We start from the raw sequence: 27,648 nt of genomic DNA, 5'->3' as shown, positions 1-27,648 counted from the left end.
AGATACAACTTAAAGAAGTAATTAGTCATAAAGTAATTTTCATAAAAAAAAAAAGTAAATGTATCTGTGTAATAATATTGTATAGAATTTCATATATACAAGACCAGAGCTGAGACAATGTTATATCCTTTATTTCACAAACTTTTAAAGGACATAGCATGCTAAATAATGAGCATGTTGCTTGAAAATGGCTTTACAAAATGTTCCCCTTAAAAGGGGCACTGCTGTGTCCATTGTATCTATACATAACAACAAATACAACATTAGAAAAACATGAGTAGTTTGAACTTTCTTCTTCTTCTTCTTCTTTTTTTTTTGAAATGTATGACAGCCTACTGCACTTATTAGAAATGAATATTAGTTTTTTTTTTTTTTTTTGAAATCACATTTTTCTCCATGTGTCTAATGCTAATGGATTTTTTCCTTTTAATACAAAAATGTACAGTTTAAATAAACTATGCCTGAGTATCACATTCAATGTCCACAGTCTTTTTTTAAGGTTGTGGCAAGGACTCCAATTCTGAAGTTCTATTAACTCTGACATAATTTCAGCCTACTACAAAATTCTCAATCCCATTATATACAACATATATAAAACATTGGCTTTACAAAATTATAGAGCACGATGGCAGTTTTTGTAATTTTAATCTGCAAAGAAAAGTAACCAACTGACTATAATAAAATATGTTTACCATTTAAATATATACTATACAAGATAAAGAAATAACTTAGGTAAATATTTAATTTTTAGACAATTTATTTTCAAGGTTATAACAGAAGCGGGTAGACTTAACAATTATGAATAGTTACATTAATTTATATTTATACTAAAGCAACCTCAATAAAAATTACTACGAAGCAAACACTTCAACTACAAACCTTTTTCAACAGATGGCTTTAAATAATTAACATAAATATTTAACAAGAAACTATAGAACATGCTATAACTCTGATGAACAAGTCCTGTTTTCAAAGAAAACAAATTACAGAGATTAGAAACAGAGCAATAAAAATAAATAAATACTTCTTAAGTTTCATATACTGTACATCACTAATCGTTTGACTTTATCACTTGGTTTCCACCTGAAATACAGAAAAATATTATTAAAGTTAATAAAATCGTTAAAAAAATTAAAGGAAACAAAGTAGATTTTTGTTATTAATGGCTAAAACATTAATATAATTTGCAGAAAGATTTGTACTTTATTCAACAATTATGTACACATAAGATTACTTACCTTCATAAATGGCAAAATTATATTTAGAATAATTGATCTTTTAAATTCACCATTATGAATATAATTTTGCCCAACTTTGCTTTTTTTATTTAGGAAAAAGTTTTTGGCTTTCTTGAATTCTGCTTGAAGTACACTAATGCTTGATCTTTTATTAATGAAGCTGAATAAAATGTGATTTTTCATTTTTAAATAAAAAAATTGTAAATTTAAAATGTGCAGTTTTTTTTATGTTATTTGCAATGAAAAAAGTTTTATTAGTTTTGTAAAAAAAAAAAAAAAACCACAGCCATTTCCATATCCAGAAAACTGTTCAGAACGTGAAAGTTTAAATGTATGCATGTGCACATATTAATATTCTGTCAAAAAATTAAGAAATAAAGACAAATAATAATAATAATTGAAATAAACAAATTTTGTGCAATAATTAAACATAAAACAAAGAGCATCTAATTTCTGTAGCAGATGTGTCAGTCAATATGCTAATTTCAGTTTCAATAAAATGTTGTTTATGTGATACTGAAACCAGAACATTGAGCATCTGACAGGTGACCCACTAAACAATAACACAAGTCTGCACGGATTTTAATGTTTTTACAATACATGGTGTTGCTGAGTGCACATTCAGTGATAAACCTGTTTTATTTATCACATACAGATTTTCTTTAAAAACAGTAAAAAAAAAAAAAAAAAAAAAAAAAATTGTTTGCACATGATACTTAATACTTCCTTTGTTACCAGCATGTATAGATGTGTCCAGACATGTTGGAACCTGAAAGTCAGTAGCTATATAAACTTGCAGTGTTTCTTCTGCATTCATGCTAACTAGTATATGCATCTCATGTGATTTTCATATTCTGTGTCTTTAACAATGGCAACTCATGGCTATGTGAGCAATCTAAATATATTTTGTTACATTTGTGATAACTATGTTGAGACAAAACAAAGGCAGGATATAATATCACTTGTGAAAAACATATATCCCTCTTATTTTGGAATTAAATTAAGTAACCATGATAAAAGCTGAACCCACATAAAGTGTGCCATTTATGTGTGGAGGGCTTTGATTGTGGAAATGCAGTAAAAAGAAATCCAAGATGTTTTTTCATAACTGCTACGTTTATTCCATAAATTTAGCAGGTTATCACGCAAAGAACAAGCAGAGCACTGTACACCCCAAAAAATGCTACTTCAGTTCTGAGGCCAGTACACCATGGAGCTGAAGTACCAGGAACACCATGGAGCTGAAGTACCAGGAACACCTTCGCCAGTTGTTCTTGAACACATACCATCAGATTCCGAATCTGACATTTGTGATCTAGAGGATGATATTGTGATGTGATGAAGAAATTCACAACTCTGGACAACAGCTGTCTACATTTTTTTATTTTTTTAATGAAAACCCCAAACACATACCTACACATACCCCATACCACATACACATACCCCAAACACTAACCTATAGTACTTAGTACCGTGGTTGGGTTGGAGGGTGAGAAGATGAAAGAAGATATTTGTTGACATTAGATTTGAACTTCTGTAGACTGTGGTTTTCAGGAAATACGTATGAAGGAAGATTGTTCCAGAAAACGGCAGTTGAATGAATAAATGAGGAAGATGGAAAGTTGGTTCTGTGAGTTTGAAGTTGGACAGTAAAGGAATGTTGGCTGGTGGCAGCACGTGTTCAGACTGTTTTGAAAGAGAGAATGGGAATTATAGAAGCCAATTCAGAAGAACAGTGCCCATGGAGGTATCTGTAGAAAAGGCATGCAGCAGAAACAGTAAGTCTATGAGACAGCGAGTGGACAGACTGTTAGAGATGGTCATTAATTAACCTAACTGCCCTCTTCTGAATGGAATCTAGAAGTCTGAGAGAAGTCTGGGGCAGTTCCCACATCTGGGGTAACTGCCCCAAATGTGGGAACAATAATCCATGGTAGGGCAGATTTGCGATTTGTACAGAGTGAACAGCTGTTTGGCAGAAAAGTAACACAGAGAGCATTACGAAAAAGAAAACCAAGTTTTTTAGATGCAGAGGAAGCAATATTTGTAATGCACTTATGCCAAGACAGATTAGAAGTCAATGTAATCCCTAAAAGAGATATATCATCTTGCCTAGAAATCAGAGTGTAACCAAAGATAAGCATAGGAACAGAAGAATCTTTTTTGCGAGATATAAGACAAGATTGAGTTTTAGAAGGATTGAAATCAACTAAGTTGTCTTTGCCCCACTGGAGAATTACTTGGAGATCGGCATTTAAGGAATTGGTTAAGGTTGGTGTAGTTGTGGTTATTTGGTTTTTAAGAGCATTAGCAACTAAGGCCATTTTATTCCGGGGATATGGGGTGGTCATTTTCTGACCTTTCCGCATCCTCCGTATTTGGTGGATCATGGGCTCAAACCCAGGTCTAATCAAGAAGCGTGTGCTATGCACTGCTGCTCCTGCCCACCTGGGGCTACAGAAGCGCCCAATTTGTTAAGGAATTGGATCTTAGAAAAACTTTTGATACTGTCGTACATGGAAGACTGCTGAACAAATTGGAGCAGTGTGGCATTGGAGGCAAATTGCTGCTATGGATAAAGGGATGGTTGAGTGGGAGAAGACAGAGAGTGGGTATCAGTGGACACTGCTCATCATAGACTAATGTTATTAGTGGAGTCCCTCAGGGTTCAGTGTTGGGTCCATTGTTTTCTGTATTTATAAATGATATTGATGACCGTATGTCAAGTTAATGTCCAAGTTTGCAGAAGATACAAAGGTTGCCAGGGTTGTTAAGGACACTAATGACAATACGCTGCTGCAACAGGATCTAGAAAATTTGAACAGATGGGCTGGGAGGTGGCAAATGAAATTTAACATTGACAAATGTAAAGTACTACATATGGGAAGCAGTAATCCCAGAGTAATGTATCAACTCTGTGGTACCACACTGACAGTGGTAGAGAACGAAAAGGACCTGGGGGTAATTGTGCAGGCAGATATGAAGTTTTCTGAGCAGTGCAGATGGTCTGCAAGAGTAGCTCATGGTGTCTTGTCAATGATATACAGGAATTTTTCTAGCAGGAATAAGGAGGTGATTATCCCCTTGTATAAGGCAATGGTCAGGCCACAACTTGAGTACTGTACACAGGTCTGGAGGGCTCATTTTAAGAAGGATGTAGAGCTGTTGGAACAAGTACAGAGAAGGGCAACGAGATTAGTGAATGGAACAAAGGGTTGCTCTTACGAAGAAAGGCTTAAGTTTTGAAAATTACAGTGTCTGGAGACTAGTCACCTGCGAGGCGATCTGATTGAGGTGCATAAAGCCTTGATTGTTTGAGCATGCTCAATGCTGATGGTATTCTTCCTCTTGTTCAGAATTATCACCTGAGAGGGTGATTATTCTGAGAGATGATTAAATTCAAATTGAGGAAAGACAGATGTAGTATAGGTGTGCGGAATAGTTTGCCTTTAGCCAGTGAGTAGTTGGTTGGTGGAACAGACTCCCATCCTTTGTTGTGGAAGTTGATAGCCTAATTAAATTTAAGGCTGAGCTGGACAGGTATTTGAAATGAACGGAGGGGTGAAATGGGAGTGTTTTGTTTTTTTTTTCTACTAATGCCAAATGCTAATGGTAGCGGATATTTGAGAAGTTGAAGCTGATTGAGCATGGCAAGGTTTCTCAAAATGGAAAGTGGAATGCAATGTGCTATCATCGGAAAAACTATGGATAGGATTTCCAGTCAATGGAAGAAGGTCATTAATATACAAGAGGAAAAGAGTGGGGGAAAGAACTGAACTTTGGGGGGACACCTGCATTAGTGAAGAAGTTAGAAGACAGAGAGCCATATACCATCACTCTCAGTGAGCGATCAGTGAGAAAACTGGATAACCAATAAAAAAAAGTTGGCAAACCATAAGATTCAAGCTTGTTTATAAGACCTTTATGCCAAACATGGTCGAAAGCCTTTGAGATGTGAAGAGAATTTTTCACACCGAATTTTTCCATTGAATTTGTCCATAAATGGGTAACATAAGCCAGAATCCACCATTGGATCGACATTGACAGAGTCCATACTGGTGATTGTTGATCAGACGGAAGTTTTCTAGGTAGTTTAAGAGTTGGCGGTTAATTGATTTCTCCATTACTTTAGAAAGAGTAGAAGTAATTGCAATGGATAACTCGATGGGAGGGATTTGTCACCCTTTTTAGGAACTGGCTGGAATGAGCACATTTCTAAGCAGAAGGAAAAACACCTTTGGAATAACAAAATGAAAAAGGTGGCAAAGAACAGGAGTAAGTTCAGGAGGTTTTGGGAACAAGTGGAGAAATAACATCAGCATCTGAAGCTTTCTTAGCATCAAGATTTGTCAAAATCCTTCTGACATCCTTTTGACGGAAGACCACAGGAGTCATTGAATGGTTGTTGTTGTTGTTATTTGGTTTTTAGGAGCATTAGCAACTAAAGCCATATTGCTCCGGGAATATGTGGTGGTCATTCCCTGACCTTTCCGCATCATCTGTATTTGGTGGTGACGGGTGGCATTGAATGGAGAGTGTTGGGAATGGTGGGAGGTGTTTTACCAAGATCATTAACACCTAATTTGGAAGAAAAATGGGATACTGGCAGGTCAGCTTTATCCTTGGCTGAAGTGACAACAGAACCATCTGGTTTTAACAGAGGTGGAAGCAGAGATGGGCAAAAGTTGCAGCCAATAGCTTTGGAAAGAGACCAGAATGCTCAGCTACTATTAGGGCAAGATGCAAGTTTTCTACTCTTAGCCTGTTCATAATCTAGTTGGGACTGATTAATAACTGCTTTACAATTGTTGCGAGCTTTGGTGTAGGCAGAAAATGAAACTGAAGAATTGGAACCAAGCCAATTACGATATGCAACATTCTTCTCTTGAACAGCCTTAGCACATTTATCGGAAAACCAAGGTTTAGATAAAGGATGAGATTTTAATGTGTAGTATGGGATAAAGGATTCCATTACTGCAAGAATAATTTCACTGACATTATCTGAGCAAACGTTGACATCACAAGTTTTGAAACAGTAATCCGACCAAGGAAAAGAAATCTCGCAGGTCATCCTATTTTGCATTCTTGTAATGCCAAACAACACAAGGTTGGGAATAGCCATGAGATAAAGGCTCCATTGGAGAAGAGACAATCACCAAGTTGTGATCTGAAGTGCTTAAAGGACTTCTCACTTCGACCGTGTACTTAGAAGGGTTGTTTGTGAGAAAAAGATCAAGCGTGTTGGCTGTATGATTAGGATTGTCCGGTATTCTTGTAGGTAAATGAACAATCTGTGCAAGGTCATTAGTAATTGCAAAAGCCTCAGCATCTCGACCAGCTGGGTCGGTGTGACTAGAAAACAGAAGCCAGCTGGAGTTGTGAACATTAAAATCACCAAGGAAAATTACCTCAATGTAAGGAAAGTTGGACTGGAGAAAGTCAAATTGCAAAGAGAGGAAGTCAAAGAGCTCAAAGTAGGGAACAGTAGAGAGAACAGATGAATTTGATATAATGAGGCAGGGAGATTTTAAGCCAGAGAAGATCGAAAAGAGGAGGTTCCAAATTACCAAGTCTCTGACAGGGAATATCAGAACGGGCATATGCAGACATACCACCTTTGAGGTGAAAGGAATCATACAGCGAATAATTAGGGCAAGTGAGATGAGCAGTAGTTGAATCAACTGATAACTGAGATTCTGTCAGAAAAAGTACATGGAGTTTGGCAGATTGCAAGTGGAAATGGACATTGTTGAGATTAGAATTGAGACCACGTATATTTGTGAAATGAACATCAAGTGAACTTGATGATTTTGTAGATTTAAATCTATCTAAAGGGTCTGCAAAGCTTTCAGCATCAAAATCTGAAATCCAAGAATCTGCTGGCCCCCGAGGACCAGTCTTAGCATTAGCATTAGTAGAGGCATATGATGCAAGAAAGCAAGCTTATGCAGCATCAGCCCAAAAAAAAAAAAAAAACACTTCCATTTCATCCCTCCGTTCGTTCGAAATACCTGTCCAGCTGAGCCTTAAATTTATTTAGGCTATCAACTTCCACAACAAGGGATGGAAGTCTGTTCCACCAAACAACTACCCACTGGCTAGCAGGTAGTTGGTTGGTGGCAGGTAGTCTTTTCATGGTATAGAAAAGGTTCCCTGTTTTTCTGAAGAATGGCTAAATGATGTACTGCATTCCTGAAGCTAAGAACTTTTTTGGAATTTTCTACCATACAAATGTCAGAGTGGAAACTATTTATTAACTGATCAAAACAAAGCTTCAAAGTAGTTCTTCTTAAATGGAACCAGTACTCATCCATTTCTGCAGCTCATTCAACACACTTAAAAGAAAACTGGAATGTCTTAAACTGAAAAGGTTTTAACAAAGGTCTTATCATAAAAGCTTATCACTTGAAAAATTAAATTTATTTTTTTAATAATTGTAGAAGGATAAGAGAAATGGATGCATAATAAATGATAAAAACCAGGTTAAATCTATATAACTTTAATCAAGTTGATTACTATGACTCCTAGAACTTCAAGACATTCAGCTACTAACAACCAGATGAGAAATATTGATTGTATGTATTAAATTAGAGAGTTAAAAATAAAGGGGAGGGAGGGGTATAACATTGGAAGGAGGGTGAACAGAGGGGATGGGAGTAATAGAGTTGGTAAATTACTGACAATTATATAGGAATGATGCATTTGCTCCATAGTGTATTTATTGTTTATGTATACAAGCAAAACATGCTAACAACAAATATAATGTCAATTGTCAGTCACACTCCCATTATGCATTATTTATGCTAAATCAGCAATGTTAATAATGATATGGTATGCTATCATACTATATAATTTAAATGCAGTATTGAACAAACTATTTTCAATAGTCGATGCAGGCATGCAGTCTATGGGGGGTTTTATTGGCGCATTAGCGACTAAGGCTATAATGTGCATGCAGTCTATGGATGTATAAATAATGCAATGCAACACAGAACCCACTGATTTTCAACAATGAGGTCTTGAGATTAGTATGACATATTCATAGCTTCATTATTGAAAATAATGAAATCACACAAACTAATGAATGTGTAAATTCCAATAAAAAATAAAAAAAATATCAGAAGAAATGCTTACCTGCACATCAGTCAAGGTCAGGAAGTGCATCAGAATCGCTTTTGGTATTTAAAGATATACTGGTGGTACAATTTACATTCTTAGGAGCATTATCTGTATAGATTTTTAATGCTTTTTCTTTGCGAGGAGAATAAGTACCTTTTAGTAATTTCTTCAGTCTAGAATAAACAGAATACAGAACTTCTAATTCACTGTCACTTAATGGGAAATGAAAAGAATGGATCATTAAATTTTGAAGAAACTAAAGATTTTACGGATGAAAACTAAAGGATGCTACACACCTATTTAAATCTATTTACCCTCTGATATTTGTTTGTTGTGTCTTTATAGAAAATATACAATAAAATTAATGATAAAAAATATCTCAATAGCAGTGTTTCTATTTATGTTAGGTTAGAAATATAAAATCTACATTCAAGATTTGCAAACACAGTTACAGGAACAAAACACTTTGCCTTTACTGATGTAAATTGGTGAAAGTTTTCCGTAACTGAAAAAAACTTTATTTTCATGAAAATTTTTTTGGATTTAGTGAGGAGGATAAAAGGTAAGTAAATTTTACCTAGAATCTTCTTTATTGGATATTTCTCTCTTTTCATCTTCTGATAATGCCTTGAGTTCTTCTCTCCTATCTCTGAAAGTACAAAAAAAAAACAGTCAAATATCATTAACTGAATTAAATTGCTAGCTCTATTTTTCCTCTTTTTATGGCAATGTAAAACACAAAAGACAGTAAATTTATAGTGCTTAATTACTGTGAATGGTTTCACAGTAATTAATTAAGTTCAACTTTAGAGGGAAGGACCCTCTAAAGTTGAACTAAAGTCTGTTAATTCTGAAGGTCCTCTAAAGTCTGTTATTTGTTTCTTGTTTTATAAGAGATGTTATGAATTACAGAAACTGCAATTTTCAGGAAAAAGCTGACCACTGGTATCTCACAAAAGGCAAATTATGCTCCTACAGGCATTAATTTTGAAGTCATATTTAGAGGGAAAGATCATTGTTATTTGCTTCTTGTTTCAAGAGAGAGAGAGAGAGAGAGAGAGAGAGAGAGATGCCACAACTTAAATAATTTGTTTTGGAACTTCCAAATAAGCTTCAGTGTCATTATTAGCATTTGGTTTGTATACCCGAGAAAAAATAAGGAAAAATATATATATATATAAAAAAAAAAAAAAAAAACCCAAAAAATAATACTTACCATGTCATTTATTTTCCAGCTGCCTCAAATGTCAGAACTCATTGATGTATGATTAGTAACAAACTGTTATCTGTTGGCTTGCACAAAATAAATGAAATTTTATTAAAGTTTTGAAGAAGTATGTAAAGCCTGTTTGTTTCATTATGCAAATAATGATGCTGATGCCTAATGCAGTACTTACTTACTAAATGACATACTGCAGCAACATACTCGTGTATGGCAATTACTATCACTGTTAAAGACTGATGCTGCATGTAAGTTATGTTACTTTACAAATGTAAATTTCCATTTTGGTTTAGGTTCAGTGGCAGTCACAGGCAAAGACTAAAGAGGTTACAGTCCCCTCCTCCAATTTATGGTGAAAATGTGTGAATGGTTTCACACATTATTTTCTGCCACATGATGATTAAAGCTTGCTTAATGATTTCCAGGAACACTGTTTCAGACTGCCCCAGATAATCCAGTGACCACTCCTAATTACGTTAGTGAAATTTTCTCAAGACACTTTAAATAAAATTATCTGGGAAGTAAACAGCAAAGTAATAGGATAAAAGAAAGGAGCTAGTGCTAAAAAAACTATATAAAAAACATAGCACTAGCTCTAGCTAGTGCTATGGGTTATAGTATAAACAATAAGAGAGATTGAATGCAAATATAGAAGAGGGAAATATCCCAAGTATAATAAAAACAAAAAGAGGATGAGGGAAAAAAAACCAAAAAAAAAAAAACCCAGGAAGATATGATTTAATGTTTGAAAAGGTGCAGTTTTTAAAACAATCAATTTAACCTGCCAATGATGGCATCCCCATCTTTACCAAAAATGAAGGTAGGGCACCGGACAAATGCCCATTTTCTTTTTAATTTTTTGAAAATGTTTTAGGTTTTTTATTGGTTCTGTTTAAACAATGCTGATATTTCACCTTTTCTAAATGGGTTATAATAGAACTTATTATAATATAAGTCATAATATTGTATATTGTAACTAAGTTTTTAAAAATATTAAAAATTTTAAAATAAGCTGTTTTTTTTTCAAAAAATTACAAAAAACATATTGGACATAAAATAAGCGTCAGTCTCTTAGTATCTCTATTTTTCAATTTAAAAGATCATTAAGTGTGTGAAATTTGAAAGTGTGTATGCACATATTTCTGCTTATTATTTATATTCAATATTAGTAGTTACTTCCATTTTCAGGGTTATATTAACATTTATTTCAAATTTGGCTCCCTTCATAGTGTGTGTGAAATTTGAAATTATATATACTTTTTCCCACAATGTTTCCCATTTTGAGAGAATACTGGGTTCTTTATGCTTGAAAAACAAATCTTTCAAAAACAACTGGGGTAAGACGATAGATGTTTATTGACTAGCAGGAGAGAAAAAAAAAAGTAACCTGAAATTTCAAACAAACGTACCATGCTATTCTTTAAGCAAAATCCATATATTGCATAATTGATGGTGAGACACTTGGCAGATTCTCACACCCACAATTTCTATACAAAAATCACAAGAAAATCAGTTGAGAAGCTATTGCGGTAAAAGTTTGATTGTATTTAGAAAGGTAGTAAAAAATGGGAATGTTATTTTTGATGGGCACTTGTGAGATGTCCTGCCACTGCTGCAGACTAAGCCAGAATGTAACTGAGGATGGAAATGGGAAACTATTAACCTGGAGGACATGTAGCAGGTCTTTGAGACACTACATAAATTTCAGTGATCTTATATTCTTTGTTTACTTGGTCCACATAGATGAAACTCTCAGTATCTGTACTGAGAGTACTGAGAGATACTGAAACTCTTAGTACCTTCAAAAGTGAGAGGATCAGATAGATCTTCCTATGCAATCTGATACAAAAAAAATGAAAGTTAACTATGGAAAGTAAAATATATGCCATTTCCCTCTATAGTTAAAATAAATTAATACATGAGGTGTGGCAATAAAGTTCTCAGAATAGTATAATTAAAAAAAAAACACAAAAAGTGAAGGAGCTAAAATTTTTTTTTTTTTTATCATTATTTGAGCATCACTATCTTGAATGCACTTAATACAACATTCAGAAAAGGTTAGCAAAAGCATCCAAAGAAATGACATTTTTCTTTGTCTTCAACATCCTTATTTTTTAAGGATGTTGAAGACAATATTTTTTATTTTGAAGTATATTTTTATATTTTTTATTCTGAAATATTTTTATTTTGAAGGCAGTTTTCATCTTAGGAAAAAGGAAGAAGTCTGTGATGCAAGATACGAAGAGTAGGGTAGATGGTCGATCTGCACAATGCCGTTTCATCAGAAATGACTTCACAGTAAGTGCAGAATAGGTGGGGCATTGTTGTGCAACAAGGATCAGCTGTCTCTTTCTCGAAATTTCAGCCTCATCCAGGAAGAAATTCACTTCAATAGTCTCTGCAGCACCTGCATGTTGGTTGTTTTAGGATTTTACATGCATTAGCATCTATGGCTATAATGCGGCAAGTCAACCACCTGTATGTAGAAGAGTATCGATTCTTTTAAGTTCACTGCATGTTCTAATGCTTTGTCTCTGGATTGTACTGAAACACCCAATGCTCATCTCCAGTGACAATAGAGTTGAAGAAATTAGGATTGTCTTGACAAGTCTGGATGAAGCCTTCACATGATGACACTCTTCTTGCTCATCCATAAGGCTGTGCAGCAAAAAATTTGCACAGATCTTCCTTTTCCCTAAATTTTCATGAAGAATTTGATGAATCATCTCCGTCATATCTAATTCATCAGCTGTTATTCTGAGCATTAAACAATCTCTTATTACAATTTCTTGAACTTTTGCAACTCTATCCTCATTTTGAGAGGTTAATGGACACCCACTTTTTGGGTCATCGTGAGTATCCTCATGTCTGTCTCTGAACTGCTTATACTATTCAAACACACTGATGCGACTTATCATTTCATCACCATAAACAATTTTTAACATTTCATATGTTTACACTGAAGATTTTCCCACTTTAAAGCAAAATTTGATGTTCTTACATTGCTCCATTATAAAATCCTGATATGGAACATTAATGCTATTAGTGAAACTGGTTGTTACTTGCAACCTGTCAGCCTACTGGACAATCACTGTATCACTATCTTTTGGAGGAAATTTTAACTACAACATACATTTTCGGTTATTTTAAAATTCATCGAACATGACCATCACTTTATTGCCACACCTTGTAAATAACAAAATGCAAACTGTGATGCTGACTACAAGCAATCAACAAACCTAAACTAAATGTAATAAATCATAATAAACAAAACAGATGAATATAATTTGTAAAAAAGTCGATTATAATGGAAAATCATTAGGACAGATGTGTTAAACAGCGCATAGAATAAGAGAACACAGAAAGCAAGAGGCTGACCATAAATTCACAGAATTAAAAAAAAAAAAAAAAAAGTAATTACAGCTTCAGGGCTTTGTTGATATGAACATTATTATACTATGTATGTTTTTGTGTACAGGTTTGTTGTTGTTTTGGTTTTTAGGAGCATTAGCAACTAAGGCCATATTGCTCCGGGGATATGCGGTTGTCATTCCCTGACCTTTCCGCATCCTTTGTATTTGGTGGTCATGGGCTCGAACCCCGGTCTAATCAAAAAGCGTGTGCTATGCACTGCTGCTCCTGCCCACCCGGCTACAGAGGCACCTCGTGTACAGGGAGTCATGCATTCACACTATTTGAAGTGTATATCTATATTTATTATTAATTTTCATAATTTATTTGTGAAATTTTATATTAATTTAAAGCAGCCTGGTATAAAGGCAGCAAAATTTATGTCTTCCCCAGTGTGATCTTAATTTGAGTTAGCATGTAGTATAAAGAAAACTATTAATAAAATCACCTTTGATGATAAACTGCATATATATATATATATATATATACTACATATAGTAAAAATATAATTATATTTATAATTATTATATATAGTTATTGTTTATTTAATAATTATTTTAATTATTTTGTAAGAAATAGTGAAGCAGGTTTCATTCTCTGTACACAATTGCCTTAGGGTGAAATCAATTAATAAAAAAATATATTAAATCATATTTTAATAATTACCTGAAATAAATTACATGCCCATCATCACTTATGTACAATGGCCACATATTTAAAGATGTGAGCTGTAAATGCCAGTCTAAGTCAGAATGGATGGACACTAGTGAAGTTTCACATGGAAAGGTTCCCTGACCCTAGAATTATATAAGAATACATATAACAATTAAATAATTAAATACTATAGCTGAACAGTGTGTGAACCAATATGACAACATATTTTAAATATTAAAGCTTGACTTCTGTTTTATTCATTGGTTGCTTTTTGAAACCTCTTGAGTCTTCTAGACATAAAATTAGTACACACTTAGACAATAATTACAATTGTAATTTCATTAAATCATTCATAAGTACTTCCAGTTAATTATATATGATGGAAACAAGTATTAAATTAAATTGTTAATCTGGCAGCAGCTATATTCTGCTGCTAATTGAGTAGATATGAAATTTTTAAAGTTTTCCCTCCTCCATTCTACCTAATATTAAGCATTCTAAAGGTATAAAATATAGGCACACTGAGAATTTACTTAAGAAGTATAGCGAAAGTTGAGAAAAGTATCTGAAATGTGACCCAGACATGGTAGGAGGGAGTACATGATGGGAGCTTTTTCAATCAATTTAGTCAGGATGAACTGTGCAGGGCCCATGGGGAAGAATTTAACAGGAGAGAGAGAGAGGGATTTTACAGGAATGGGATACATTTAAGAAAAAGTGTTTAAAAAATATTTGCTGATGCTATCAAGGCAGTGTTCAATGGGTTGAGAACTGCTAGTTTAGTTTTTTTTTTTTTTTTTTTTTTTTTATGAAAACCCCGAAACACGAAAGGTATCAAAACCTATAGTACTTAGTACCGTGCTTGGGTTGAATGAGAAGTATGGGGGGAGGGGGGGGTGCTGGAAACTTTGCTCTAGAGACTAAACATGGGTTTCACCACTTCCAGTGTGATACATAGATTAATAGTTTAACAGCAGCTGTAAATGGAGGTGAAACTGATTCTTGCAGTACTTCTACTGGGGCATGTAGAAAACTGGAAAGCAAGAAGTAGAGGATTACAAGGCCTGTTGGGGGGTTCTCTTGCAACAATCAAATATATATGAGCTGTGTTAGGAATATTAAGAGTAAAAACAGCCTGACATATATTTGTTTGTATACTAATACAGTAGGCCCCCAATTTAACAGACTTAGGATTTAATGGGCAAAAAATTTGTCTAAAAGGAAAAATTTAGAACCTATTTATACTTGATAGCATTGCACATCTGTCTGATGTGCGAAGCTATCAGACAAATGTGCTGAAAATTCCTTCTAATGAAATAAAGGCTGTTTTACTGCTAGATAATGCACCTGCTCACCCTAATGCTGAGAGGTTGGTTAGCTGGAATGGGAGAATTAAATGTGTTTTTCTGCCTCCTAATGACACTTCACTGATACAGCCGATAGATCAGGGTCTAATTGTTGATTGCAAGAGAAATGTATAAGAGTTGTATAAGAATAAGTTTTAGGAAGGGGTGATGGTTGTTTTGGAAGCAAGAGAAGATGCAGAAAAAGATAACAGAGGCATCAGGACACTGCAAAATTTACATGCATGCATACAACATCAGATCTGCTATCTTCAAACTTAGCAGCTGCGTAGAAAGCTATGAAGATTACTACCTTGGTCAATGCTTGGAAGAGGTTGTTACATGACGTAGAACTTGAAATGGACTTTGAGGGAGTTGAGGCGTCTAATTCTCGGGACACTCTTCCGAGGGCTGGAAACAAAAATGTGACTGAGAATGATGTGGAACAGTGGCTCGAAAATGAAGGTGATCCAGGCTATCAATTTTTTTCTGAGGGAGAGATTGTGGAAAATGTTCTTCATGGAGAACAAGAGGATGATGATGATGACGAAGAATTAGTTGCACATAATCTCCTAAATTGCCTGTTATGAGACAACTTATGGATGACATCATACGTTATATTGAATCATCATCAGACCCTGATGTGCTTCCTTATTATGAACATTTTAGAGAATTTCGATCTACAGTAATGAGGAAGCAGCACCAAGGTATAAGGGAACTGAAGTTTGATTTCTTCAAGACCACTTCATCCTGTTTCACCAGAATCCTCTACCAGCAAGGAATTAACACCTCTCCCTCCATATGACAGTTGTTTCTGACTCTGAAAATTATGATTCTTTCAGTTAAGTTAATATTAATATTGAATATTATGTATCTTTTTTTAATGTTTTTTGTATGTTTTTTATTCAATGGAGTTTAAGAATTGTAAAGTATTTTTTGAATTATGGTGAGTAAAACAATTAGAATTATGGTGAGTAAAACATATATAGAAAGGAGAGATAGGGCAGAAAGAGTGTTACGTGCCTGTTTAAAAGAAGAATATAGAATTTAAGGCAGTGCATTGTTGATGTAGGATGCCAGTGTAAGAGTGAGTCAGTTTGGTTTGACAATAAGTAGGCAGACAGGTTGCAAGTAACAACCAATTTTGTTATTAGTATTAATGTTCTGTTTCATGTTTTGCAATAGAGCAACGAAGGAATATCAAATTTTGTTTTAAACTGGGAAAATCTACAACAGAAATGTATGAAATGTTAAAAACTGTTTGTGGTGATGAAATGTTAATTCATACCAGTATGTTTGAATGGAATAAGTGGTTTAAAGACAGATGTGAGGATGACCCAAGAAGTGGAGGTTCATTAACCTCTCAAAATGAGGGAAGAGTTGCAAAATTTTGGAAACTGTGGCAAGAAATCATCTTTTGATCCTCAGAATGATGATTAGTAAGTTGGATATCAATAAGATGATTCTTCGTTAAATTCTGCAAGAAGATTTAAGGAAAAGGAAAGTCTGTGCAAACTTTGTGCTGCAGAGCCTCATGGATGAGCATAAGAGTATCAACATGTGAAGACATCATTCAGACTTGCCAACACAATTCTAATTTCCTAGACTGTATTGTCACAGGAGGTGAGCATTGTATTTCAGTATGACCCAAAGGCAAAGTGTCAGAGGATGCAGGACTTCAAAATCATCACCGAGGGCTCAAAAAACATGGTTCATAGAAGTCCAAGGTCAAGACGATGCTGATCAAGTTTTTCAACCAAGAGGGTGGGAGAGAGTCATTGTGTTTATTTACAGGTACTTCAAAGACTATTGAAGTGCATTTTTAGGGTAAGGAAGCAATTTTGAGAGAAAGGCAGCTGGTTTTTGTTGTACGACAATGTCCCTGCCCATTCTGCACTTGTGAAGATGTTTCTGACAAAACATGGCATTGTACAATTCTCCAGTACTGGACATCTTTTTTAAAAATATTCTTGTTATATTCTAAAAGAACACAAAAAAGATATCCAACATGGAAGAATAAAGAAATCATACACTGTCTTTCCCGCATTCTTGTATGAAGGTATTTGGTAATTTAACAACTCCCCCCCCCCCCCCACAGTCATTTCAACAGATCAACAGTATAATAGATAAAGATTTAAAGAATTATTCTTTATAAAAATTTTCAGGGTCAACTCTATAAAGAGAACACAAGGTATTGAATATCAGCGAAATTTCAACCTAGGAAGTTTTTGTGAGTGAGGCTTAACTACCCATTCTGAAAAATCAACTCTGAGTCATATTTGAACTACAAGAAGCATTGGGCTCTAGGATAACTGATCTGGCAACCAGGCCAGACCCAACACAGGTATAAAATTAGCTGTTAACTGCTCCCCTTGACTGAATGAAGAAAGCAGTCATTCAGCAAGCAGGAGGCTGTAGGCATGCTTATTAGGTATTTTTACTTTTAACTTTATTTGCATAAAAATTTATAAATTATAGATAACTGGATGTTTGCAGTAATGTGCAATTAATAATTAATTGTAACTATTTGTTTTTCTGTCCTTTAGTACAGCCCAGTATGGTCTGATGATGTGTTTCGCAAGGTTCTCAAAATGTTACCTAATTGTATAGCATATTTAGTCAATAAGGCTAAATAAATTAACTTTTAAAAACTCACATGGTATAATAGTGGTTATTTAGAGAGAAAAACAGATATCAAAATAAAGGAAAATGGCTGCTACAACTTTTAATTTTTTATTTTATTTTTTTGCTTTAACAGCACAATTTCTTTTATCTTCCTAATATTTAAAAAAAATTTCCATATTAATGACGATGGTTATTTCAAGTTACCTATTCATACAATGATTCAATTGCCCAGTATTTGCACAATAAAGTATGCATATAAACACATATATAAAAAATGCCATATAAATAGTGTTTGAATTTTAGTGAACTCTGAAAAAGAAATTGTACTAATGGATACATTTTAATGATAGTCAATCTTTTAATTCATTTAGAAAATTTATCAGTACGATAAAGTAGGAGAATACACAAAAAAGGGTTTAACATTTAATGATAATGAGTAAATAATAATCACATTATTAATATAAGAAAACACTTACTTTTGCAAATTCAACAAATTCAAATGGTATTCCACTTATTTCTGAAAGCTGAAATTATAGTAATGTTATAAGTCAGACAGATGGTCAGTATTCCTTGCATAGTAAATATAAAAATAATATAAAATAAACATAAATCATAATAAAAAATATTTTTTAATATGTTTGCTGCATCTGATGCTTACAAGCATTCAATGGTCCCCAAGTGCAGTGCCATAATGTACACAAGCATTATGGCACACAGCATCCAACATGCCACATGAAATAAACTGCACTATGCTGTCAGCACACTGATTGAACTCTGGGCATTAGCATCAGTGATTGTTTTTTTTTTTTTTTTTTTTTTTAATAGCTTGATACACTTCTTTTCTGCTTGTATTGAGGTTAGTTTATGTATACATAGAATAAATTTTTGATAAAATTTTGAGTTTTGTTCTGATTTACAACTCAGCCCAAAAGTAAATGTTTGGCTATGAATTCTACTTTTACTTACGACTTATGCTTTTCCACTCGTGACTTTTATTTATAAACCATACAAATTTTCAGAATGTTATTTCTCAATATTCTGAAAATTACAGCACACCGAATAAATTTTTATTTACATTTAATGATACGCTCCTATCCCAGGGTTAAAATCAATATTAAAAAATTAAGAAAGCATTAGACAAATTACCAGAGAGAAAGATGGGGGTGAGTATTTTTTATTTTTTTTTTTGGCTAATGCTGTATAAGCTTGCTTCTTTGCATTATTTGCCACTACTAATACTAAATTTGTAAACTAATTAACCATTTCACATTAATCCTATCACTTTTATAAAATCTGAAGATCTATATAACATTTTTAAAGGACTATTTCATTTATTTTAATGAATTTAAATAGAAACATGAAATTTTCAATGGTTTTTTACAGCCATTAAATATTTTCATAGTTAATGCAAAATTTAGCTATGCTAAATAGTTTTATTATGGTTTACATTTCAACAGTTGGATTCCAGGATTATAATCAAAATTTCTATATCTTTGTAATAATGATGACTAAACAAAAAATAATGATATAAAAATGAATATATACAAAGGATTAACTTTAATAATGTAATAATAAACAGCCGTTTGTTGGCAACAAAACATCATATTGATTAGCATGCAACTTTAGAATTTCACACATTGCATGTTTGAAACCTGTGATACCTTGTATACTTTATTTTGGAAACTCCTCTGACCATATGTACACATGGCCATCCCGGAGTATACAAATAGAAAATTTATTTATGTATATCTGCAGTTGTCATCAACTAAAATAAAAACAAATATAGAAGATGGAGTAGAAATAAATGTTTTAATTTGTTTTAATAAATATTATAATTTGTTTTACATGCGGTACTTAAAATGTTACCATTATTCACTGCTTGAAATAAATTAAACTTAAAAATAATTGGTATGTCACCATTAAACTCATGTGAACATACCTTGGTTTTTAGTTCTTCAACAGTTGTTTTTTCTAAAATTATTTCTTGAAAAGGATCTAATTCATAAGTTGAAGGATGCCACCTCCTTACAAACAATGCTAACTGGTTAACAGATATAACAGTTTCAGGCTCTGAAATTAAAATGCACATTTATCTAAACGTATAAAGATAATATAATGTAATATATCTGTGCAACAAGGATGTAAAATCAAAAAAGTTTATATAAAACTTGGGGAAGGCATAATCTCTCTCTCTCTCCACACATATGCATACATACACAAGAAAGGCTTTTATGGCACAAAATTCAGATTTGATTTCAATTTTCAATGTGCAAAGTCAAAAATGAAATATGCTAAAAGTTACAGGAAATCAAAAAATTGTTGCCATGTCAAAATATATATAAAAAAAAGGGTTACTAATTATTTATAAAAACAAGTACAGAATAACTGTATGTATGTATGGTAAATAATAAAATACATTTACATATGTATAACTTTATAGCATGCAAAAATTAGAAATTTTCAGAAAAGTTGCCTTTGTCATATAAAATCCGAGTGTATAAGGCTCAGTCAGATAGTTAAAAGAGTACTAAAACACATACATGGCATTCGTTGATAGTTATAAGCAAGTCATTGAACTTATCAAAAATACTGTTCTGGAAACAAAAAAAAAAAAAAGTTTAGTAAGTTCAGAATTAAAAACACTAAGTTGTACTTAAGTATTTTTATTCATAGGTAACAAAACAAATGGAACTTTCAGCCACAATAACATATCTATAGGCCTTTAACAAAAATAATTACTTTTTGCTGCACTCATTTCTGAACTTTTCTTTGCTGCCAGATCTCTCTCTCTCTTCAGCAAGAGAGTTGGATAGCATTCAGTTTGTTGATTTCCACATATCATTTAATTTTGTTAATTGGTAAAATAATAAAAGTATAAATTTGTGTGTTATATCTTCATTTTTATGACTGGTGGATAAAATTCTTCCGATTTTTGATTATTAGAATTGTCGCTTAATAGAATTAAAATTCAATTCGTAAACATGATCACAATAACTGCCACTTACTGTAATTATTTTATGACACCAGCATAAAAAAATAAATAAATGCTGGCTTGTTCGGATTATTGAAGTTTCGAATTTTGACATTCAGATTTTCGATGTTCTACTGTATATATATTTTTGATGATGGTAGGTTTGTTATTGTTGTTACTGGGTTTAACAACACAAGGGCTATGAGGCCAAATTATGTCTTCATGATTTATTTGCAAGCAGCATATCATTATAGGTGTTGACTTATATGCTTCTGTACAGGTCAAATAGAGTAAAAGTTCTATATTTGCATCTGGTAAGTTTGTATGTGATCTTCTGCTCTGTACATGCAACTCTGCAGTGGTTCAAACTGATTCAGTGACACATGCTGCATTCAGAGGGAATTTGTTCAGATATCATAACATCTGGAAAGACGGTGGCAGATCCTACAGACAGTTCCGACTTTTAACCATCTGCATAGGCTGGCAAGAATTCAAAGTCAGAATGTTCAGCATGGTAAGCTGAATAGAGTTGCAGGCAGACAGATTTGATTTCAGGTAATAATAATATTTCTTTATTAGCTGCAAACAGATATAATACAACTGATTCAAATAACAAGCTTAGAGGAATTACAAAGTTAATATAAAATTTAAGTGAAAACAGAATTTTGTATCTACCAAATGAAACTTTCAGCAAAAATTAACCTTATTTCAAGTATCACTTAAATTAGCATTTAGCATTAGCATTAGTAGAGGCATATGATGCAAGAAAGCAAGCTTATGCAGCATCAGCCAGAAGAAAAAAAAAAAAAAAAGCTCCATTTTCACCCCTCCGTTTGTTCCAAATACCTGTCCAACTCAGCCTTAAATTTATTTAGGCTATCAACTTCCACAACAAAGGATGGAAGTCTGTTCCACCAACCAACTACCCGCTGGCTAAAGACAAACTTCCGCATATTTATCCTACAATTGTCTTTCCTCAATTTGAATTTATGCCCTCTCAGGTGATTATTCTAAGCAAAGGGAAGAATCCCATCAGCATTCAGCATGCTCAAACCATTCAAGGCTTTATACACCTCAATCAGATCACCTCGCAGGTGTCTAGTCTCCAGACACTGTAATTTGCAAAACTTAAGTCTTTCTTCATAAGAGCAACCCTTTGTTCTATTCACTAATCTTGTTGCCCTTCTCTGTAATCGTTCCAACAGCTCTACATCCTTCTTAAAATGAGGCCTCCAGACCTGTATACAGTACTGAAGTTGTGGACATCATTGCCTTATACAAGGGGATAATCACCTCCTTATCCCTGCTAGAAAAATTCCTATATATCATTGACCATGAGCTACTCTTGCAAACCGTCTGACTGCTCAGAAAACTTCATATCTGCCTGCACAATTACCCCCATGTCTTTTTCATCTCTACCACTGTCAATGTAGTACCAGTTGATACGTTACTCTGGGGTTACTGCTTCCCATATGTAGTACTTTATATTTCTCAACTTTAAATTTCATTTGCCACCTCTCAGCCTTTCTGCTCAACTTTTCTAGATCCTGTTGCAGCAGCGTACTATCATTAGTGTCCTTAACAACCCTGCCAACCTTCGTATCATCTGCAAACTTGGACATTAATCTTGATATACCATCACCAATATCATTTATAAATACAGAAAACAACAATGGACCCAACACTGAACCCTGAGGGACTCCACTAATAACATTAGTCCACAGTCAGCAGTGTCCATTGATTACCACTCTCTGTCTTCTCCCACTTAACCATCCCTTTTTCCATAGCAGCAATTTGCCTCCAATGCTACACTGCTCCAATTTGTGCAGCAGTTTTCCATGTGCAACAGTATCAAATGCCTTTCTAAGATCCAAATATATGATATCAAAGTTATTCCCTGCATCCAGTTCCTTTGTGACCACACCATAGTATCCAATCAAATTGGTCAGGAAAGACTTTCCCTGAAATACCACCACTTTGCTTTTTGGAGGCTTGAAGTGGTGAAACCCATGTTTAGTCTCTAGAGCAAAGTTTCCGGCAACCCCCCCCCCCATACTTCTCCTTAAACCCATGCACGGTACTAAGTATTATAGGTTTTGATACCTTTCGTGTTTGGGGTTTTCATAAAAAAAAAAAAAAAAAAAAAAAAATGCAGTGTCCGAGCTATAACTGAAGTCTTGTCTAGATGATCCTGCAGTGCTTCTTTAACCAGTGCCGCCATTAATTTTCCTGGAACAGAAGTTAAACTCACACGTCTATAATTACTTGTGTCAGCCTTTAATCCTCCTTTGTGAATAATTATGACTAAGGGTTTGCTTACTTCCTTTGCTGTCTCCTTTAATATAACTGGATAGATCCCATCCACCCCAGGTGCCTTTTTTATGTTTATCTTTAACAATTTCTCCTCCACTTTCCTCTCAGTTATTACAAAATCATCTAGCTCCCTGCAGAGTTTAATTCACTTCTGGCATTCCCCTCCCTGAATAACTCCTCATGTGTGAATGTAGATGCAAAATACTCATTTAGTTTGTTAGCCACCTGAGCAGGATCATCAACAGTTGAACCATCAATATCCATGGACTAATCTGATTCATCCCTTTCCTTCTAGTGTTTACATATCAAAAGAACTCTTTGCATCCTTTGCCAAAGATTTCTCATAATCTGCCCTTGCCTGCCTAATCTCCTTTGTGACTTGGTTACAGACCAGCTTATATCTATCATAGGCTTCCATGTCACCCATTAATTTATATGTATTCCATGCATTTTTCTTCTCTGCCATATGTCTCATTAGTTCATCTGACATCCAGTTAGGCCTAAACCTTGAACAATATTTCTTAGTTGGTATGTAAAGCCTAGTAGCTTCCAAGATAAATTCTTTAAATGCCTCCCATTTTGAATTTGCTGTTGGTACCATCATCAGTTGGTCCCACCATATAGAATTTAAATACTGTCTCAGACCACAGTAGTCGCCTTTACGAAAACAAAAACCCTTGAATGAAGAATCACTACTGATAATCAGACCAAGAGTATTATTCCCTCTATTTGCCTCCTGAACATGTTGATGTAGAAAACAATCATCCAATAAATCCACAAAAGCCTTGCTAGTTTGTGAGTGACCAACCCACAAATTCCACTTGATATCCGGGAAATTAAAATCCTCCATTATATGACTCTCTGGCCCACTCTATTTCCCTGCACATTTTCTTATTATACTCAGAGTCATTAGGCCTATAACACACTACTCTCAATTTTGATTTCCCAATGCTTATGTTACACAAACTGACTCGACACTGCACTGTCCAGAGATGTCGACTGACTTCACTTCCTTGGATTTTGTGTTTCTTAACTAATAGCATAACCTCTCTTCCCTTACTATCCTGTCTATCCTTCCTGTACACATTGTACTCCCCAAATTCCAGTTCTGCATTCCTTATATCTGAGTGACACCACGTCTCTGATATCCCCACAATATCTGCCTTTGATGTTTTGAGCAATACCTCAAATTCATCAAATTTATTTACCAAACTCATAGCATTGGTGTATACGCAAGTATACATGCACCTGTTCCTATTCTTAGCTACCCTAACACAACCCATGTTTTAACTTGTACTGCAATGACTCCCAGCAGTCTCTGAAATACCCTGCATCTTGTTTTCCAGGCTGGTGCTCATTCCAATAGAAGCAGTGCAAGAATCACTTTCACCTCTGCCAGTGGCTATTGTTAATCTATTAGCCCTTATAACCCCCCCCCAAGCTAGCAGTTTTCTGACCCACCTAACACTGCCTCGATAGCATCAGCAAATATTCTTGCACCCTTTCTATTTAAGCGTATCCCATCCCTGTAGAAGCAGTGTCTCCTGTTAACAAGCACAGACCTGGCTGAAAAAAATTCTACCCCTTAAGCCTTGCACAATCTTTCCATGGCTGAATTCATTGACAAGGCTCTCATCATATACTCCCTCCTATCATGTCTGGGCAGAATTGCAGACACTTTTAAATTCAACCCTAATTCACGGCTTTTTTCCAACAGTGACCTGTACTTGTTAAGTAATTCCACCGGTCTCCTATTCCTAATATCATTAATTTCCTATATACATAAACTCTTTTTCCCTTCTGCACTATGGACATGGTTATAAAACAAATATTCCAGTCTGAATTTGAAGTAACATATAATAACATCTTAGATGTCACCCCCCCTTAAATGTTTATGGCTTGTTAGGTTTGCATCAACAGCTAAGGCTGTTGATGCAATATTTGCTAATCTTGCACCATGATGTGCAAGATTAGCAAATTTCTGATAGAAATATATATGATCACATGATATATTAGAGTATTCACAACTAAATGCTGATTTATGGAAATAAAAAAGTCGATCTATATATATATATATATAAAGTATTAAAGTACAAAGAATGAAAGAAGAATTTTAAATGTGAAAAACTCCAAAATGTTAGTGACAAGGTATATCTCCTTTGCCAACTTAAAGATATTACAAGCTGAATTGATAAATTTAGATAAAGAATAAAATAGTGTCTTACGCACAGGCTACAGATATAAAAAACAGACATGTTAACAAATTACAAACATTATTGGGAGGGTTAAGACATGTTCATACGAATTCTAACTCATTGTCGCTGGATGCGACCAAGTGCATACAAGTTGGGTGACCCCCCCGCATACACACAACGTGCTACCACAGAATACGTCAGCTAGCTTGCGAACACCCCTCCCCAGCATTCAATGAACCGACGTATCAACAGGTTACAAATTTGTCCTCATATACTATCGCAGGACCAGATTTCACTTTTAACCAAAGGATTAAATTATAATTTACCACCTCGAAAACTACCTAAAAACAGTGCGTAATTGATATTGAATTTGGACTTCATAATGTTCCACAAAAAGATTTATTTATTCAACAAGTTAACCAAGTGGTGAATAACATAAAAGAAACAACTTTCTAAACTGAATACACATTACAGTTCAGCTTTACTTGAACTTCGGGAAAATAAAGACATTATTATACAGAGGGCAGATAAAGGAGATACAGTGGTAATACTCGATAAACCTGATTATATTAATAAGTTAGAATCAGTTGTTTCAGATACCTCCACTTATCTCGAAGTAGACCCGGCACTATTTACCAATTTAGTCAATCAATACAATAAACCGTTAACCCTGTATCGAAAAACCAACTACATATGGCTCAGTTAAAGGAATTGAAGCCAGAACATTATTATTAATTACTATTAATAGCCATATGGTGCAAGGAAGCCTGAGGCTTATGCTGCACCAGGAAAAAAAAAAGTTCCCTTACCCAGAGAGAGAGAGAGAGAGAGTGTCAAAAGTAGAAGGGAATCACCAAGAAAGAGAAGAATGATGATATCCAGCTCAGGACCCTGGGTGTCCTGAGCTGGATATCATCATTCTTCTCTTTCTTATTCCTGCATTTTTCAGTCAGGTAAAATTACACAAGACTGGATTTGCTATTCGGCCTATGGTTTCCTACAGAAACTGGGCATTTTCTACCTTAGCTACACATGTATATAGCATTATAAAACCCTTTAGACAGATTATACAATTTGGGATTAAGAACTATGATACATTATTTAACAAACTTAAGGATTGTAGACTTGGCGACAATGACAATTTATTCTCACTAGATGTTACATCATTATACACAAATGTAAATGTTGAATAAACAGATATTATTTGGGATATGTTAAATAATAACTCGATACCGATTAATTATACGAAGCTTCCTATTAAGGAAATTTTTCACTTAATTAAACTGTTAGTTGAGGCCAATTATATCACCTTTCGAGACAAAGTGTACAAACAAATTTTTGGTTTGCCAATGGGATTGAGCCCGAGTGGCTTAATATCGGAGATCTATCTCTCAACGATTGAGCATATACATTTGATGCCTTTTCGACCCTGTATCACATACTATGGGAGGTATTTAGACGATGTTCTAGTTATTAATGATAGTAGTACTATCCAAGACATTTTACATTCGTTTAATTCATTCTAGTTCATTAATTCATTCTAGGCTCAAATTTACATTGGAAAGGGAGGATACGGATACAAAGTCATTAAATTTTCTAAATTTCACGCTTACTCGGGACTCGAATAAAATCCAATTTAACACCTATCGAAAACCTACAAACACGGGTATGCTTCTACATTATAGCAGCTATCACCCATTCACCTACAAAAGATTGATTATCTTTAATCAATTTCTAAATGCCTACAAATATTCAACGACGGAATCTGCTTTGGGCTCAGAAATATAAATATTAACCAGTAGATTCTTAAACAGGGGTTATCCCCTTGCTACAATAAACCGAATTAGGGTACCGGCTAAGGATAGGATACAAAATACTACACCAACCAACAATAGTAATATCAAAAAATACTTTATTTCTGTCCCATATGTTGAACAGCGGCACAAACAGCTTAACAGATTCTTTAAAGATACCAAATTTAAAATTGTGGCCAGGCCAATATGGAAATTACACACTATACTGAATAATTGCTCAGTCCTTTCCTCGTTCACAACACAAATTAATGACCTGGTATACAACATTTCTTGCGGTGATTGTGACTCGTCTTACCAGGGTTCAACGCGTTTTCCGTTGAATATTTGTGTTAATCAACATGCGGTCTCAGTTCTTGCTTCTCATTCAGCAGCATCAGAATTAGCCTTTCACGCTGTTAATGAAAAACATACTTTTTTATTTAACAAGGCCAAAATACTTAGTTTTGAACGTAATTATACGCGACTATTAATTGCAGAAACCGTAGAAATTAAATTACACGAAAATTCTATTAATGTTCGTCGGCCATATCTCATCTCCGATTCTTGGGCTTTTATGCACATGCGCGAAGGCAAATAATCTCTATTTAAGTTTCATACTCACTCCTATTCGGTAATTTTCATTCCTGTGATCACGACATAACGGTCAAAAAGCGTTGTTAGCTTCAGGAAGGAAAATCGTTTTGCAATTTTTTTCATTAAATTCTTTCAATTAATTTTCTTATTTTTAATTGCGTTAAATTGAT

At 34.2% G+C, this 27,648-nt stretch overlaps 1 protein-coding gene across 3 annotated transcripts in view; it reads right to left on the bottom strand.

Annotated features, from left to right (window-relative positions):
• Positions 1 to 862: 862 nt before the first annotated feature.
• Positions 863 to 27,648, bottom strand: part of LOC150074989 (ubiquitin carboxyl-terminal hydrolase 47-like) — a 486,634-nt gene continuing 459,848 nt past the window's right edge. For 2 of the 3 annotated variants that reach the window (XM_090388945.1, XM_090388946.1), the window contains exons 31-36: positions 19,552 to 19,682; positions 18,089 to 18,136; positions 13,657 to 13,787; positions 8,935 to 9,006; positions 8,373 to 8,530; positions 864 to 1,083 (exon numbers count right to left, since the gene is read on the bottom strand). In XM_090388945.1, coding sequence (XP_090245071.1) covers positions 8,380 to 8,530; positions 8,935 to 9,006; positions 13,657 to 13,787; positions 18,089 to 18,136; positions 19,552 to 19,682 — 533 coding nt within the window. In that variant the 3' untranslated portion in view covers positions 864 to 1,083; positions 8,373 to 8,379. Of the gene's footprint in view, positions 1,084 to 8,372; positions 8,531 to 8,934; positions 9,007 to 13,656; positions 13,788 to 18,088; positions 18,137 to 19,551; positions 19,683 to 27,648 lie in introns of all 3 variants that reach the window. The other variant, XM_090388947.1, reaches the window with a different exon arrangement.

Source organism: Mastigoproctus giganteus, chromosome 14 (assembly GCF_048544385.1).
Source record: "Mastigoproctus giganteus isolate SK-2022 chromosome 14, ASM4854438v1, whole genome shotgun sequence".
In the NCBI taxonomy this organism is placed as follows: Eukaryota; Metazoa; Arthropoda; class Arachnida; order Uropygi; family Thelyphonidae; genus Mastigoproctus; species Mastigoproctus giganteus.
The sequence above is the reverse complement of the archived record's forward strand: the minus strand, read 5'-3'. Positions and strand labels throughout refer to the sequence as shown.